Source organism: Poecilia mexicana, unplaced genomic scaffold (assembly GCF_051168715.1).
Source record: "Poecilia mexicana isolate PSO_F unplaced genomic scaffold, ASM5116871v1 scaffold_4, whole genome shotgun sequence".
Classification (NCBI taxonomy): domain Eukaryota; kingdom Metazoa; phylum Chordata; class Actinopteri; order Cyprinodontiformes; family Poeciliidae; genus Poecilia; species Poecilia mexicana.
The window spans coordinates 7035422-7053993 of NW_028263373.1; the positions used below are offsets into that span (position 1 = coordinate 7035422).

At 40.8% G+C, this 18572-nt stretch overlaps 2 protein-coding genes across 2 annotated transcripts; both read left to right on the forward strand.

Moving 5' to 3' along the window:
• The first annotated feature begins 297 nt into the window (after positions 1-297).
• LOC106920833 (uncharacterized) lies at positions 298-2424 on the forward strand. Its single transcript, XM_014992114.2, has 5 exons — positions 298-433; positions 688-728; positions 816-890; positions 1002-1191; positions 1820-2424. The coding sequence occupies exons 1-5, from the start codon at positions 367-369 to the stop codon at positions 2359-2361; spliced, it is 915 nt and encodes a 304-aa protein (XP_014847600.2). The 5' UTR covers positions 298-366; the 3' UTR covers positions 2362-2424.
• Positions 2425-6249: 3825 nt separating this feature from the next.
• On the forward strand, positions 6250-8744 carry faslg (Fas ligand (TNF superfamily, member 6)). The gene is made up of 4 exons (XM_014992136.2): positions 6250-6776; positions 7320-7368; positions 7476-7562; positions 7642-8744. Exons 1-4 carry the CDS (start codon positions 6504-6506, stop codon positions 8058-8060), a joined length of 828 nt encoding a protein of 275 aa, XP_014847622.2. The 5' UTR covers positions 6250-6503; the 3' UTR covers positions 8061-8744.
• Positions 8745-18572: the final 9828 nt, after the last annotated feature.

Sequence of the window (18572 nt, forward strand, 5' to 3'; positions counted from 1 at the left end):
AAATATTTTCTTTTGTGTTTGTCATATTTCTATGGAGTCCAAAATGTGTCCATATGTCCTGGATAATTCTGTGAGTGATGGTTCTTGAATCACTGACTTCAGTCACAGTGCATGCCATGTGAATCTCCCTAAATATTTGAATAAGTCTTTTTTCATAAACCTCTCAAGGCTGCCACACCTTTGACTTGGACCCAGCTCAGCTTTTGTTTTATAGCAATAACCTTTTATTTTCCTTCCAGCCGCCTTTTAGATTTACAGACACGTCCCCTTTAAGACTCAACTTTCTTTGGGTATCACGTGGCACTTGTTGTAGGTCACGTGAGTTTGTTTTGGCTGAGTCGCGGCTCAATATTGCAACTTCAATCCATGGCAAGAAACGAGGAGAAACAACAGGGAAGACTGAACAGACTGTGGCTACAGAAAGAGAGAGAGGGTAAATAGTTACCGTCTGTAGAACATGGCGCCATTTTATTCATATTCTGCTAATAAGAACCCTGCGGGTTTCCCAGCAGCTAGCTTTACCTGTTAGCTTCACTCGTGTTAAGTTGTTGCTGTCAATGCTGTTATTATTATTATTATTATTATTATTATTATTATTATTATAAATCTATATCCCACATAAAGTAGCGGGTTTTTTGTTGTTGTTTTGTTCTGAGCAGGTGAACTAATGAAACATTTATTTTCCAGAGGGACGGCTTAAGGATGTAAATAAGCGTCGACCCAAACTGGTAATGAATCGGATAAAATGTCTTTTTAAAGCCACTGAAGCCGAACTCTTTAACGAAGAATACACTTTAAACCACGTCTCTTCACAGTCTACTCTGAATTCAGCTCCGTCTGTAAAAAAGTGGATTCCCAGCATCAAAAGTGAGATCGAGTATTACCTGCAGGTAAGAGAGCTGCTTGGTGAGTTGTAAAGGGATCATCGGTCCTTGTTTGTTGACCCAGTACTCTGCATAGTTTTGTTTTGTTTGGTTTGGTTTTGTTTGTCCACTCCTCAGCAATCCCAGCTTCCTCATTACCCTGAGAGGAAGATAGCTGAGTTCCAGCTGCACATCGAGGCTTTGGAAAAAGAATACAAAAGCTTCATCAGCAAGTTACGAGCTCTAGACCCCTCATGCAAGCACAAACCGTGGACTCCCAGAGCCTACAGCAAACGGAGAGGAGAGGCTCAAAACCCTCCAAATGCTGGTCAGTGCTTTGGTTGTCACAGAAAATGAAAGTGCCAATATCTGATGACTAATTTAGTTGCGTCACTGTCCTGAAAAACCACCTATTAGTTTCTAAATAAGCTTTAGAAACTAATAAGTGGTTTCTAAAGCTTATTTAGAAACCACTAACTAAGCTTTAAACACCGCTGTGCTTAAAGTCACTTTAAGCCCTCCTGTGCGCTACTGCTGTAAACACAGTATTGGCAGCTTCGGTGCATGCTACAGAAATGAGCAATGAGTAAAAGTTAAGGTTAAATCTACTGTGCTGCCTGCACATATCTGAATATTCAGCTGTTTTAAATAATTACATTGTTCACAAGTGCTTATCATACTTCTGTCTCACATTTGTGAGGAACTGTATGTGATGTAGCTTGATTCTTAAACGTTATATGTAAGAAGAAGAATATAATATTGGATAATCTAAGACATACTGCAAATCAGTTCTATTTATATCCTTTGAGCCACATAGTGCGACATATCACCGTCACAGCAACAAGTTCAGATAGCAGAGTTGTTGGTTTTTTTTTTTTTTATTATGTTTTGAGTTGCAGAGAAATCTCTCAAACTACTGATGATTAACTAACTGTCTCTATGTCTCTTATTCATAGATAAAAACCCTCGACTTAATGAGCTGTATGATAAAGGGAGCCAGAAGAGCAGAGGTGAGAGTGACTCTGCAAGCGATTCTCCCGGATGTTTTCGGTCCTTTGCAACAGCGGCGACCTGCAGCTTTTCAGAAACCAGGCTTCACAGCCTCGTTCCCACCGGCGCCGTCTTAGACGCCAGTTCAGTCCAGGACCAGCCGCTCTCCTTCGACCGGACGCGGCTGGCGGTGGCTGCAGCTGCATTCAGAGGACCGGCTCTGGGCCAGAGTTCCTCCCAAACACAGAACCTCGCCAGGATGCTGCAGTCTGGCCTTCCCAACCTCAGTAAGTTCCACTCACAGCAAACGGTTGAGTTTAAAAGCTGGAGCCCAGAGAGAAATGAGAAGCCCACAAGTGGTTCTGCGGTGAAAACAGATCAAAGCGCTGTTCAAGAAAACAACTCGAGCTGTGCAGCGGCGTCTGACTCGGGGCTAACAGAGGACAAGAGTGGACACATCCTGGGACTTGATTGTTACTCCTCTTCTGATGAGGACACTAACACGTAGTGATTTTGTTTTTTGGTTTTGTTAAAAAGTGTGTAACCTCAATTAAAATATTATATTTTGTAATGATGGTCAAATTTCTTTAAAGCACATATCTTTGTTTTTGAATTACAGGCTACATTTGTCACAAGAACATAGCATAGGCAAAAAAAACAAACAAAAAAAAACGTTAGCTTCTTGCAGATGTCTCATTTACGCTGTTATGTTGGCCTGAGTTCCCCTGTCGACGTGTTTTCCAATTTTTTTTATTTACCGTATTTATTTATTTCAAAGATGACTCCTTGAGATGTACCATCAGATGTTTGAGGGGGTCCTTATAGAACTTAAATATAACCATCAATAATAATTCTGGGCTCTGCACCGCACAACGCTTTGTTGTACTGTGGTAAAAATTAAAAAACCTGCTGTCTTTATTGCTTGGCTGTAACTGATCGCCACAGAAAATATAATCCGAAAGCACCTGAATTAGAATTAAATTGAAGAGAACTGTTGCTGAGTTGGTTTGCCTGGATCAGATCACTGTAAAAAAAAATCTGTTTTAGAAAAACAAGATTTATTCTAAATGCCAGAATTAAAGACAAATGGAAGCACACAGAGCACTAAAATAAGTTATAATAAAAATAAAATGAATAAACAATTATGACACTTCTACTGAGAGCTTTCTTCTTATGTACTATTTCATAATATAGGTGACACTTTCAAATGACTTTTTTGTCTTAGTGGGGGCTTAATTACCTTCTATTGTTTGGTTGTGACCTAAGTAAGTACAATACCGTAACTTGTTGTAATAGTCTAACAAAAAGAGTCTTGTGGCTTCAAACAATGTGGCAGCGGTTTGAAATTTTTGTTTCATAACCTTGAAGTGATGCACGGTTTGCAACAATTTTACAAAAGAGAGCTAAAAAAGTGAGGTGTGGCTTTGTACACCTTGGATTTTATTTGCATAAAATCCAAATGCAAATAATAAATAGAGTTTACGTTTGTGGAACTAAAAAAAAAAAAGGACCCAGAGCTTTGAACATCTTGCACAGACATTTTAGTCCAACGACCAGGAATGGAAAGCGTGGTTAAACTGCAAACACTGCGTGACATCCCCACCTCCTACACTGAAAAGGCAACGATGACATTATTCAGAAGTGATTCTGATGATTATGGTAATTCAGGGGGAGCTGCACAAATCCATACTTCATTCATGAAAATATTTAGTCATGCAATCTGTAGATCTGACTTGCATGGAAACGTGACAACAAAGAAAGATGTCAGAAATCCATTTGTGCCTGGAAGATAAAACAAGAATGCTAATGTCAAATAAAATCAAAGTTAATATTCACCTCCACAAGGTTGTGTTTGGGAACTAACCTCATAAGCCATCCTGAAAACACCTTCTGTAACGGGCTGAACATGTAAGACATGGGGATATAGATGTTTTTTTTGTTTGTTTTTTTTTTTAAAGTTGAGTTTAGTTACCTGAAAATTAAAGAAAAATATTCAATTGATAACAATTGGTAACAGTGTCCTTAAAATACGTAAAATAAACTGAACAAAGTTTAACACTAACTGTAAACTGGTTAATAAAAAAAAACTGAGCTACCCAACAAAAGACAAAGATGAATAAAAAAAACTGACTGATCTGAGCAGTTTGGCACAAAATAGCCCCCCCGCCCCCAAAAAACCCAATACTTAAAATAAACTAAACAATACAAACATCTAGTTATACACCAAACAGAACTTCAAGTCAATGATTCAATGCATCAATAAAAACTGATGCATAAATTGACTTAAACTGATTCAGGGCAAATGGCCATTCTGTGCTCCTCTTGACAGAAATGCACTTAGTGTTGCTTGATCAGCACTTCCTGTCTGTGGTCATGTTGCACGCCATTGCACATCTTGCAGTGCCCACCATCAGCACCAGGATGAGAAAAAAAATGCATTTAACAAAGTTGGACGTTCAAAACATAACTAACTGCACGTAAGAATAAAATTAACAGTGTCAAACATTACATTTGTGTCATGTTATCAACAAAATGTGTAATGTGCACATTGGCATTCACTGCAGGTGTGCCCTAAAGTGAAGCATGGTGGTGGCCACATCATTATGTGGGTTTTTTTCATATCAGAGAAAAGGAAGCTCGCAGAGTTTATAAGAAGTTTAATGAATTTTAACACAGGACAAACCTGAAGGGAAGAACGCAGGTTTATTTGTAAGTTTATTTAGTAAGAATATGCATATTCTTGCTAGATATATGTGTATTTATTCTTTTGTTTCACTAATTATGTGCTGCTTCATGTTGGTCTATCACATAAATCCAAAATCAATATATTGAAGTGCATTGCTTTGTCATTACAAGATTTCGCACGGCACAAATGCTTTTGCCAGGAACTTCTTATGAAATGGTAATTCATCAAATGTGCCGTGCAAAACTAAATATCCGTTTTCAAAAAAAAAAAAAACGACTTGGTGTCATTCTCTCCAGGTAACGAACTTCATTGTCATTTATTCTGCTTTATTTGTGTCATCAGTCGTCCAGACCACAGCTACCTGCAGCCAAAGAGAGGAAGACGGTGGGAAACACAATGACGAAGAAACGCTCGTGCTGATTCAGAGATTCGTTTTTGTTACACTCGCCTGCTTATAATAACTGGAGCAGCAGCCTGCTGGTTAGACCCCAAAACCCCACCCTCCCACCTCGCCGGCTCGGTGTTGCTGCTGCCGCTAGTGTTGCTGCGAGCGCCCGTTTCAGCATGACGCTTCTGGGAAACAGGCACATCAGCTTGCAGGCTACTGGCAGTCTGTGAAGTTTATGGTTAAGCTTGACGTAATTGCCCTTTAACTTGGGAGCTGCGTGTGCACGCTGCGAGCTGGGTTTCCCTTCGGCTGCTTCAGCCTGGAGAAACGAAAGAAAACGCTTGCAGCGCCGTTCTGATGCTCACCTTGCTGTGGAAACCCTGGAGGCTTTTGTGTGTAGATGACAGGTAGACCTCACAACAGAATAGTTTCTCCTCACTTGACAATGAGGTTTGCCTCCATTTTGCAGCATGGAGTGAAGTTTCAGTATGGCTATCTATTTGCTTCACAGATACTGCACAAAATATCACATGCAGGAATTTCTCACCTATCTTTTCATCTGAAAGCAAGTTTTTTTTTTTTTTTTACCAAACCACCCAAGGGGCTTTGAAAAGACCATACGATATGCCATCAGCATGTCTTTGCTTTTCTTTTGATAGCAGATAGTCTTGCAAGTGGAAAGTGTTGCATCCGCAACTGAAGCCGCAATGCACTTGCTCAATATCCAACAAAACCAACCCAAACTGCTATGAAGACCGCAGCAGCAGCACTGGGTGTCAGTCCGGTGGAAGGAAGCCTGGCTCATGTGCTCCTTCCTGCGAACTGTCTGAGAGGAACGGGCTGGCGTTGTGCTTCGTCTGTTTCAGCGAACGTCTCTATACGAGTCTCTCTGAAGCAGACAGCGCGCAACCCAATGCACGGAGCTCGTTCCTTTTCATGTGGCAGCCGCTTCTTCCCACCGAGAACACGCGGTGTGCTTTTGAAACTGCTGTATCACTGTTTACCAACACACAGGGCCACCCATCCATCCTGACACAGATAAAGAATGCATCAGAAACCACGTTTAATTGGGTCAAAGTCCGACTCGGTGAGAAGAGGGTCAGCTATTTTTGCGTTCGACTGAAAAACGGCTCCTGACGGGCGATGTTGCTCAATCTTTCCTTTCGTGGAATTTGTGAAAAGGTCTCTTTATGTAGAAGAGGAGAGGGCGGTTAGTGAGGTAAGGGGCAGCTAGACCTCAAACTTCCTTTACAGGCAGGTGCAGCTAACCTACATAACTACATAAAGAAAGGTTTGCACATAGACCCAAAGTCACCTGGTTATGTTGAGAAAGATTAGGAAGCAAAACCAAACAGATCAGTTTGTGTAACTAATCAGAGTGGCTGCTTATCAATTGACGAATTTTAGTTTCGTGCTGAATACTAAAAGGGAGGCGTGGGAGGCAGTGGGTGGTGAATGCTCTGACAGCTTCTTGGGTTCGACGTGAAAAGGGTTTCTCAGACACAAGTCCACACCTCCTTCAGTTCAGAGCAGTCAGACTCGCAGACAACTCGTCCTCCCAGTAGGGTCCTGCACCATGAGCTACGACCAGAGGTACCCGTTCCCTCAGGTATTCCTGGTGGACGAGGGCGGTGGTCGGGGTGAGTCGGCGACGCAGCCGAACCTCATCCCATGCTGGTCGTTCCCGCAGGCCCGGGAGACCGTGAGGAGCCGCAGCAAGAGCCGAGGCTGCATGGGGGTCAGCTGCAGCCTGGTCATGATAGTGCTGATGTTGTTCCTGCTGGTGTTCGCAGCCCTGGGCTTTGAAGCCTGGCAGATCCTGAGACTCCAGGAAAAACTCAAAAATAGGGTAAGGACTGACACACACACACACACATACACACACGCACACACACACACACACACAGAGACACACACACACAAAAGTAAATTGCAGAATTTGTTATTTTTAAAAAACGGGATTTTGCATTGTGTAGAATATTTTCTTGTAGCTCTTCTTGTTGATAAGGAAATATGTTTGCCAAGACTCATGTGTTTGTGAGCACTGTTCAGTAGCAAGACCTGAAAGTATCTTTACATATGGAGGTGGTACCAGGGAGGTGTCAGGTGGGAGAATGGAACCAAGGCTGGAAAGTTTGGGCAGACCTGCAAAGTTTAATAATTAATTTGGAACTGTTTAAAATGAAAATAGCTTCACTTGTGAACTCTGACATTTAAAATGCAAGCCAGAGCCTCTTGCTGTTCCACTGTGGTCACCCGTCCATTCAGACAGGATATCCTCTATCTCACATGTGCCGAGGCAGAGCTGTCAGCTTTAGAAAAAAACCCAACTGAGATGCACTTCTTCTGTGTGATGTGGTATTGACTTTCTGTTTCTTTTATTCCCCTCAAGGTTGAACCTGACCCCGTGACTGAGTCTCATGGATCCCAGAAGCAAATTGGTATGGGAACACTGTGTTCTCCGCACACGCAGCCATCCTTTATGTTGAAAATGTTCTTGATGGTGAACAAAAACAGTTGATGTGAGCTAATCTGACGGCCATTTCAGGTCTCTATAACCCCGACTCAAACGGAGAAGAGAAAACAGAAGAGAAAACAGAAGAGAAAACCAAGAGACCCGCGGCTCATGTTCTCGGTGAGGTTCCTATTAACCCGAGGACGAATCGTTGATTTTCTTAAGTCCACGTTGCTTAATGTAACCGTCTCCCTTGCAGGGCGCATCGAGTATCATCCGTCCCAAATGACTTTGCGATGGGAACCAAAAGCAGGCCAGGCCTTCACCTCCGGGTTGGTCGCTTACAAAATCGAAGACGGCGCCCTGCAGGTCAACGAGTCGGGGCTCTACCACGTTTACTCTCGAGTGGAGCTGATCTTCAAGAGCTGCCACCCCACCTCCTCGTTCAATCACGTCGTGTTCGTGAGGCGGGCGGGACAGTTCAAACCCCTGACTCTGATGGAGGCCCACAGGTCGGGTTTCTGTGTCCAGAAACCCAACAGCCCGTGGACTGCAGAGAGCTACCTCGGCGGCGGCCTGCAGCTGATGAAGTTAGACAGGGTCTACGTGAACGTGTCACACCCGACCTATCTCAGCCACTCACATTATGGCAACTTCTTTGGTCTGTACAAGATCTGAAGAGTTTCGATTGTTCCAGCTTTGTTTCATTGTGCAGTAGTTTTGCTCTGAATCAGGAGGAAAGCTTACTCATAACTTCCACAAAGAGATCCTTTGATTGTATTTTTCTTTATCCGTTATACCTGGACTATATAAATATATATACATATTCTGTTTTGCAATATAGAAACCCAAAGATGGCGGTGCACTTTTTTGTTCATTGGCAGCTCAAAGCAAAACAGCACAGAGAAATAAACAGCATTTTTACACCTCAGGTTTTTTGCCTTCATGGAAAATGTCGAGTTAGTTGACACTAAGATGCTGATTTAGTTGTAGCATTTTCAGTATTTATTTTCGTCTGTATGCCTGTAATATAGGATAGGTGATTTATTTTTTTCTTTTTATAATAATAACAATAATAATAAAGGAATGTATTAAGCAGATTTCTGTGTGTTGAAGCAAAAGTAAAATGATGAATGTTTTTTGTGAAATCTGACTGTGTTTCATAATTGAGTATAGTCTGCCTTGGGTGGAACGCCCACGCTAGTTTTGATTATGACCACTGGAAAGTATTTGCGTATTTCTGTTGATTGTGAGCTTCACGATCATAGATTCCACTAAGGCAGAGAGGCAGCAATGTCAGACTCAAACATTTATTCATGTGAATTTGTAATTAAATGATTATTCATAGACCTGCAAGAGAAATATGCATGTTTTTTCTTTTGACTAGTCTCGTTTTTTTTTTTTTTCTTTCTCAGTTTTAATCTGTTCGTTGCAGAGTACACCACAAAGTCGGGTTAGTAGAGTGTGAAAATGTGCAGCCTGGCTAACAGAACGAGGGGTAATAGCAGTAGCAGTGTTGACTTGCTTCCTTCCTGTGTGAACGTCAAGAGGGTCTTGCATGTCTGCAGGTTGATTTTTCTGAAAGGTTTCGTGTTTCATCTTGTCCATGCGGTCAGCCTTCTTTAGAAGTTGGCCTCTGGTGCTGAGATCAGAAGAGCTGGCTGGTGATACCTGGGCGGAAAAAAACCCTGCAAAGTTTTTGAGAAAAAAGTTTGTGTTTTATTGTTGTGGGTTCAGTCACATGTTCTGGCCTCTAACAGCTGTTGCTTTCAGGTCAGCTTTTACTTCAGTGGCAGTGAATCAGAAGCTGGTTGATTTGACTCGCTGCCTTCCACTAAATTAACATCTACAAGAAGAAGGTTTCATAAGTTATAAGATAGCGTCTTTTTATTTTTTTTTTCCAAAACCACACATCTGAAGGTGTTCCGGTTTTTACTCAGCAGCATAATTCAGGCAATCTTGCCCGGCCGACGGCTTCTAGACTCTGCAATCAGCACACATGTGGTTGCATCTCTTTCCAGTATTCACTAAATTCATATCACAATGCTGCTTGTGAAAGCGCTGCCTTTAAAGATATGCCTCCATCTTGGTTAAACATCTTGTCGAGCCGGCAGCTCAGCTGCATATCTGCACAAAACCCTTTTCCGTTAATCAGCTGGATGCAGACAGATATAAATCACATCAAACTTCTTTCAATGCAAGCTGCACAGATAGAAATAAAAATGCACCGTCTATAAGTTTGCTACTTAGATCTTTCTTAATATTTCGTCTTTTGAAGCTGTATAGGTTTCAAACTCAGTTAGGCCATTATTAGAACAAAATTAAACTGGAGCATGTTGTTCAGTCAGAAACCACAGAGAAATATAGAATAGGAAGATAATCTATAGGTTCCTTTAAATAGCTTTCAACAAGACATCGGTAGCAATTTGAGGTTTTGCCAACTAACTGCACATAAAGTGGAAGTAATCTTTCCTCTGAAGACAAAAACAAATTACAAATAGTTAATTTACTGTGGCTCTCAAAGCATTTATTAAAATTCCAGATCTTTGAGACTGAAACTTTTGAAAACAGTGAATTATTCCAAACTTGTTGAATCTTTCATGTAATATTTGTATATATTGAGGGTATAGTGAAGCCAGTAGTCATGATGACACGGGGTGAAGACCGGTTCAGGGTTAACAATTCAGAAACAAATCAGTTTGGAGGAAATGTGTGAACAATGTTGCAATAACCTGGTTATATAACTGTGCACACTGACACTTTGGTGAAACACTTTTGGATTTAGTTTCAGCATTCAGTCTTGCTCAGTTCACACTTACCACCACTTATGACGAATCTGATGAACCTGGAGTAAAAGTCAACTGAGGGACTACTGCTCATTTTTATTCTTTTGTAGAGCGGTGACAACGGATCGCCACAAAGGATCAAAATAAACTTGTATAAATTTATCAGTCAAAGGAAGGCACTATTAAAGTGGGACTAGATATTTACGTACAGTTTTAGTTCAGCTAGCGCTATCAGATTTATTTTCATATTTGCTAATTACTTTATTCAAATTCTGAAGTTTACAAAGATAAATATGATCATGGCTTTAAAGAGAAGAAATCTATGGAGCTCCACCAAAACTCTGGTCTGTCCCCAGAAATACTTTGTATCTCACCTGGAGGAGTCATCATTATATGTAAATAAGTATTTTTGGTCTAGAATTATAGTCCAAATATATTAGCACACTTGGAAAAAGACCAAACTAACTTCCAAGATAAGACATGGGAGCTTGTTTTGAGTCAATAATTACTTAATATTGATGAGAAAATATTAGTTCCACTGGCAGATTATTACATAGTAAAAATGTCTTGTTATAAGTGAAATAATCTGCCAGTGGAACTAGTACTGATTTATCAATATTGAGGAAGTATTGCCTTAAAACAAGCTCCTATATATTGCAAAAAAAATTACTTGTAAGTTAGTCGTATTTTAATTGTACTAAGATATTTACTCTAAAAACTAGACCAAAGATACAGTCTACAAACAGCTTGGAAAAGCTCATCATACAGTTCAGGAAGGAGACGGGTGAAATGTGTATATCAAACTCAGAACAAAAGCCAATCTTGTGAAAATGTTGGTCTAAACAAGTAAAAGAATGTCACAATTTACCATGAAACAACTCCTATACCAACAAGGGCCGAAAGGTCAAACTCGAGTGATAATCTCTGGCCACACAAGTTTGAGACTTCAGAGTTAATTAAGTCTCTAAAATAAAATACTTCCAACCCAACTAAGAGTTGTGCCCTAAAAACTAGAGACTTGACTTGAACACCTGGTGTGAGAATCGAGTCTTAACAGTTTTTATCTCTTGTAATGAAGAGGGAAAGGAAGCCGGTATGTGAGCTACATGTCTTTGCTGTGACATGTAGCAATCCCATAATCCACCACTGTCAGTGGCTGACAGTGGTGGATTATGGGATGTTGCTGCCTCACAACAATCTGCTCTTGTTAGCATCCTAACCTACGTCAATGCCGGGACATTGATGCGCCAGACATCGGAGATTTGATGAGAAATTTCAGTTTCAACTTGACTCTGAATTGGTGCAAAGCAAAACTTGAGACTTGGAATAAATGACTTGTGTACATTCTTGTCTTGTCTACATTCTGCTGCTCGTGATGATCAAAGAGTAAGACTGAAGGCTGCAAACGAGGAAACACCATACCAGCTGTGAAGTACGAGGGTGGCAGCATCATGTCTGGGGGTGGATATTGTAGGAGGGATTGGTGGCCTTTGAGCTGCAATACTTCTATATTATATGGAAATATTGTAGCAACAACTCAGACATCAGCCAGTGAGTTAAACATTAGTAAGCATTAGACCCAAATGGGTTTTCCAAGTGAAAAATGGCCATGTTGTTGATTTGGGTAAGTCCTGAGAGAAAGAGAGAGAGAGAGAAACTTCTGGTGTCTACAAGAGGTTGAGGATGGAGATGGTTTTCATCTTTCACAGGGGGTTCAAGACATTCAAATGAACAAAGCAATGGCTTTACCGCAAGGAAATGAAGGTTCTGGAAAAGCTAGACGCAAGTCTGACTGAAAAATCTATAGAGCGAGGGTGTCCAAAGTGTGGTCCGAGGGCCATTTGACGCCCTGTTATCGGTTTCATGAGGCCCCAGATCACAATCCTGCAATGGAGCAAATCTGGCTTGGTGATGTGCAAAACAAAAACATTCAACCCACAAAAACGAATGTATGTTTTGGATCTACAATATTTTATGGATCACTTTTTCACAAAAATCTGAAAATTTTGTTCATTTGAATATTTTTTAAAAATTCATTTTTGAAATAATAAAGTGGAAAAAGAAATGAAAGAGGTACAATGAATTTTTTTTTAACATTTTTTTAAAACTTTTTTTAAATATATGTTTTAGGCTCTGCAGGTGTCTTTAACGTCATAATTTTCTCCCTTGTGGCAAAAAGTTTGAACTGCTGTAGTCACATTGAAAGGAAACTATTATCCATTTACCATGAGAATACCCAATAGACTCCAAGGTTAAATTCTGAAAGAAAATCAAAAGATGTTTCAACAAAGTGTTTGTCTAAGGCTGTGATCAAAGATTTTGCACCATTCTTTATTATTTATATATTGTTTAATATAGATTTTTCTCTACAACAGATTTGTTTGCAGTTTAATATTTGAACAATTTATTTAATGACTCATCCTGGTCTCAATTCTTAAAAATATGAAATATTAACAGAAACCTTTTTGATTGTAGATAATGAAGGTGTTCAAGAAGGTTTCCATTCCATTGAAAATGTCCAAGTTTTCCATAAAATAACCTAAAATGTGATATTTTCCTATTACTTCTAAGGTAGAAAATTGTACAGAGAAAATTAAATGTTTGTTTGTTTTTTTTAACTACCATAACTAAACTGAATCTTGTTGGTTAATTGTTTAATTTAAAGTCATAATTGTAATCTATGTGATATCTTTTTTTTTTTTTTTTTTTTTTTTTACAGAAAACACCAGTCAAATGAAGTTCAGTCTCCTGTTATTTGTGTTTGTCTGTGAGATATTTGAACTGCAGATTCGATTGCAGTTCAAATAATGATTTATTTGGGATCATCGGACTAAAGACTTTGAACTCTGACTCCCTGCTGTCATCACAAAGATATTAAGAACTTGTCTTACCAAAATACTGAAAGGTTTAACCAATCATCACTTGTGAAATATCTACTTACAAATGTCCAATAAGCAACTAAATGCCTCTACTGTTGACTAATCACAATGTTCTGGAGACACTAAACAACATATTCCCATTGGTAAGACTGAAAGGCCAAAACCTTTACAAAAGACAAACTAAACAAAAGCTACTGGATAAAAGCTATATTGGTAGAAAAGGTGAGTTAAGTTTTATAGTTAGAAACAGTCCAATCCTGTATAAATGGAGTACTAAACCGGATTATGCCAAATGTATCACACAGATGTGTTTCTATGGCCACCGCACAACTCCTGTCTTCCCCTAATACCATTTCTATCAATTCTGACGCTATCTTCTGCCATCTGGTGAAAGATTGGGGTACTGCAGGCAATATGGACGCGTTGGATCCCGGACTAGATTGCAGTGTTTTCATAGAATAAAGTCATCAGAGGTTATTAAGAATAGTAACAGGTAGTGAAATGTAAAAGCAACAGACCTTTCTTCAAGCTGAGTGTATAACAGAGGTAAACAACACAGAGTAACTTAATATAACATTTATTTATTTTCTAGAACGTGTACCAAGTGCGACAATTTTAGTAATCAGGCATATTTTAGGGACGAGTGGAATGCATTTGTACCATATTATTCAAAATTAATATCCATACATTTATAGCTTAGTGTCGGGTTGAATACTAAGGGAATGGCTTGTGATTAGAATTTCATGTTTATGCATGTTTTAAGTAAGCAGCTAATCAGTTCAATCATTAAATAATCAGGGTAGAGATGCACCAGTTAAATGCCATGTTTTTGGACAGAGGGAGGAAGCTGGAGCGGTAAGCGGAAAGAACCCATTGCACAGGGAGAACACGCAAACTCCATGCAGGAAGGTGGGATTCAATTTTAAAACCTTCCTGCTACCAAAAGGGGAGGAAAAGTTTCAGTGAATTTAAGGGAGGTTATTTTTTTTTCTTTCCTTGTCTCTCTAGCCCCATCTACTGGTTGATTGAATTAATTTGACACTTACACCAGCGAGACCAATGAAGGGAGTTTTATTTTCTTTATAAATTATAAAGTCTGCTTTTTAATTCAGACCAATAATTTACACCAAATAGTTTAACACTTGTTTAATACACTATCGGTGCCAAATAATACAATAGGTGTTGTTCAAATAGTCATCTTAACACATAAAAAAATTAATATAACTTAACTTTAAGTTATTTCAATAACTTTGTATCCAAAGGTTTAAGTTAAAGCAAGTAAATATTTAGTTTCTAATCCATCTGCCTTTTCACTTGCATGAACAGCTGACACCCCACCCACGTCAAAAAAAAAAAAAAAAAAAAAAAATCCAGCAAATAGTCTGAGTGGTTAGTGCTCCGTTTGTGCAGGTGTGTGCCGTTAAAATTTTCATTTGTGCAGCTTTGGTTTCTGAAATATTAAAATTGTTTTAGGTCATCCAGAGTTCACCATCCCCCCCATCTTGCTCCAAAACAAACCAAAGTGGGCTAGTTCGTTAGTGCCGTTGAAATTTACTGCAGCGAAGTCGTTTTCAAGTTGGATATTGGATATTCGAGCTCCGTGGAGTAAGCAGCGTTTAGCTCAAGGTTGATCTGATTTATGAACGCTAACTTCGGCCAGCCGTTCTCTACTGCTCTGCTGCTCCCCCCTCAAGCGCTCGGAGGTTCACGGGACTGCCAACAAATTGCCGAACCAAACACTATTAAGAAATAAATTTGAATAGATATCTTGCCTTGTGACCAACTGACACAAAATTCATGCTGTTGTCATGTTGGATTCTAATTTTCTTACCCACATGCAGAACACAACTCAGAACACAGGTTTTAAATGTAAGGGGTTTATTGCAAAGAAACAAAACAGGAAGGTGAGTCATCAGTGTTTTAGGTCCAGGATCTCTTCAACGGCACACGCCAAATATCTGAGCACAGGAGGACAGGTATGGTTAGTTCAAGCTCAGTAGGAATCTTCAGACGAGGGTGAAGAAACGATATCAGGTGAAGCTTACATGGTTGGGAGCGGATCTGGACCGGGGGAAAGGCGTCTGGGGGTGTCCAGGGCTTGATGGGAGGAAGAGGACGGCTGGAGAGGCGGCGTTGGAGGGCGGACTGGTAAGTGGGGGGATCCACTGCTTGGGTAGTTCGGGTTTCTTGTCAGCGTCACGAGGATCAGGGTCAGAAAACCAACCATCTGACCTGATTTCAGGATGGCTCACAGTTTCTTGAATGTAACACCTGAGGAAGAGGCACACAAAGGTTCACTAGGAGAATTCTCAACGAGCTAAGTACAGAGAAGGACACTCTGGGGCCTGAAGTACCAAACATAGGTGACACTCTGGTCACGCCTGGTTCCAGCCCTGGTCCCAGACATGGTTCTAAGTCCGGTTCCAGGCCTGGTTCCAGACATGGACCCAGTCCAGGTCCTGGTTCCAGCCCTGGTTCCAGATATGGTTCTAAGTATGGTTCCAGGCCTGGTCCCTGCTATGGTCCAGACATGGATACGGCCCTGGTTCCAGACATGGTTCTAAGTCCGGTTCCAGGCCTGGTTCCAGACATGGACCCAGCCCTGGTCTCAATCCAGGACCCAGCCCTGGTCACATCCCTCGTTCCAGACATGGATCGGACCCTGGTCCTGGACATGGACCCAACCGTGGTTCCCGTCATGGTCCTGGTTCTGGCCCTGGTCCCAATCCTGGTGCCGGTCCCAGTCCTGGTCCCGGCACTGGATCAGGCCCTTGTCTTGGCCCTGGTTCCCATGTCCCGGCACTGGTTCCAGACATGGTTCTGGCACTGGTCCCAGCCATGGTTCTGGTCCTGGTCCCTGCCCTTGTTCTGGCACCTTTTCACAGCCCTGGTTCTGGCACTCGTCCCAGCTGTGATTCTGGTCCTGGCCCCAGCCCTGCATCTGGTCCTGGTCCCAGCCGTGATTCTGGTCCTGGCCCCAGCCATGATTCTGGTCCTGGTCCCAGCCCTGCATCTGGTCCTGGTCCCAGCCGTGATTCTGGTCCTGGCCCCAGCCCTGGTTCTGGTCCTGGCCCCAGCCCTGCATCTGGTCCTGGTCCCAGCCGTGATTCTGGTCCTGGCCCCAGCCGTGATTCTGGTCCTGGTCCCAGCCCTGCATCTGGTCCTGGTCCCAGCCGTGATTCTGGTCCTGGTCCCAGCCCTGCATCTGGTCCTGGTCCCAGCCGTGATTCTGGTCCTGGTCCCAGCCCTTTCACCTTCTAATAATACGATGTGGCCCATATAGGGTCAGGGTGATCATCATACAAAAAACATTTGAAAATGCTCTTTAATGCTCTCAAAAATAAATAAATAACATTTTGTCAATATGAGTATTTTTGTAATGGACACCAGAGGGCGACAAAGATCTCCTAAAACTTGTTGGCATTGAAAGCCAGAACATGTAAAGACTCCAAGGCTTACAGAAATATCACAGGATGATGAGGTTAATATTTTGATCGTGTGTAGATTTACAAAACACTAAACAGTTTTAGTTACTTAATCTTCTGCAATCAGTGAAGTTCAAAATTACTTAATGTTGGAACTTTTCGGGTATTCCGACTTTCCCAAACAGTAAAAAAAATAGACTCTTTGTTTCACTGGTTTCATTACTTTCGTTTGCACCAGCTGCCCATCTGTCAACATGCAATGAAAACATTTTACTGATCTGTAACCTGTTTCTGTAGGTTACATTTAGCAGATCTTCCTCTGGTTAAAGTCCAACTGTAGTCTAAGGACACGGATCTTGATCCCAGAAAGTGACTTATAGTCTGTTAAATCAAACTAATACAGCTTTAATCTTTCATTGTTTCACAGTGGTTGCTGCTCTGAACTGTTTGAAAATACTGTATGTTACAAGAGGAACCTGTAACCTTTAAAAATAAAGACCTGTGATTCTTTTCAAACTATTTATGCAATGAGACTGCGAGGCATGCAAGACCTTCCACTTTGCAGAGATCCTCTCTTCAGGCAGAAAATTGTTTTTAAAATTACTAGTCATTATCTTTTAGTCCTCTAAAGATATTTATTTCTGACCTTGAGTTCTAGGACTTCCTGTTGTATTGTGGGATCCAAATCTTACAATTTAGTCAGGCCTCCAACAACGTCCAGGAGCCTCAGCCAAATATGATGACGCTCCTGAATCTTTCAGAACCAACAGTGTTGCCATTTGGTTTATTAGGATCCCAGACTAATTGCATCCATCTGCAGGTACCTGTAATGTGTCACAACTCTTTTTACTCAAATGATCAATATTATGTCTCTTCTAAATACAAATGCTGCATCAGCAGATTTTGGTTTTATTAGATTTGACTCTTCAAAGCACTTCAAACGTGTATATACTGACTTATACAACAACACACAAATATATAAAGTGCTGCTAAGAGATTAGTGTGATTGACTTCCTGTCACATGGTTACAGGATCTCACACTAAGGGTACTACGCAGGTAGATACACCTGAGATGCTACAGCCTGTCCTCTTTCCTCTGGGCAAAAAAAGGTTCCCCTCTGAAATCATGTCCTCTTTTTACAGCGTATCCACCTTTTTCCTCGCCCCCATGCGGAGTTATAGACACGACTTCCGCCACGAACCAGAACGGCCATATGTTTACCTGTTAGCAACATGCTAACCGGCTCATTACCAGTGTCCCACATTTTTGTAACTTTGTTCTACAAGACTACAAGAAAGTTACATGAACATTTGTACACCGTCTGGTCGGATTTTCATGGACCAAACTGTCATGAGGCTTTTTGTCCGTGGGCCGCACATTTCTCTTACTCCCATATTGAATCTACAATGAATACAAAGCACCGCTACATATTCAACATTGTTATTTGAATCTCAGTCAGATGACAGTAGTAGAAACTGCAGGCTTCCACCACCAACACAACCAGCTTCGGTTTGATTGAAATCAAAGACTCATAAATTTACATTGACTGTAAATGCAAATAAGAAACTTCACAAGGTTTGATTTGATTGAGATCAGTCACTTGCAACGCTTTTTGTGGGTGTGTGCTGATGGCAATAATTTTCAAGCACAAAATACGTGACTAATGTTTTTACTACTGAACAAGTTCTCATGCATCCAATTAGAAAAATTGGCCTTTCCTCGACCGAACCGGAGCAGAAAAGTCAGGCTCATGTGGCCAAAAAACATTTGAAAATGTCTGTTTTTAAGGCATTCATGTGTGAGAAGCTGGATTCATACGGATATGTTGATCCAAAACATTGTTATATAGATATTTATTTTATATAATTGGCTTCTTCAAATACTTGGTTCAAAACTCTGTGCAACCTTTTTCCAGAACTGCGTCTTTCAGATCATATGAACCGTCTTCAATGTGACGCAGCTTCAGGAACTCTCCTGTTTTGCTGGAAATCCTGATGAACGGATTCCTCGTCAGACAATATTAAAACACGTCTGATACGATATATATAAAAAAAGAAACCCTCATACATATTGTGTTTACACACTCACACATGTTTGGC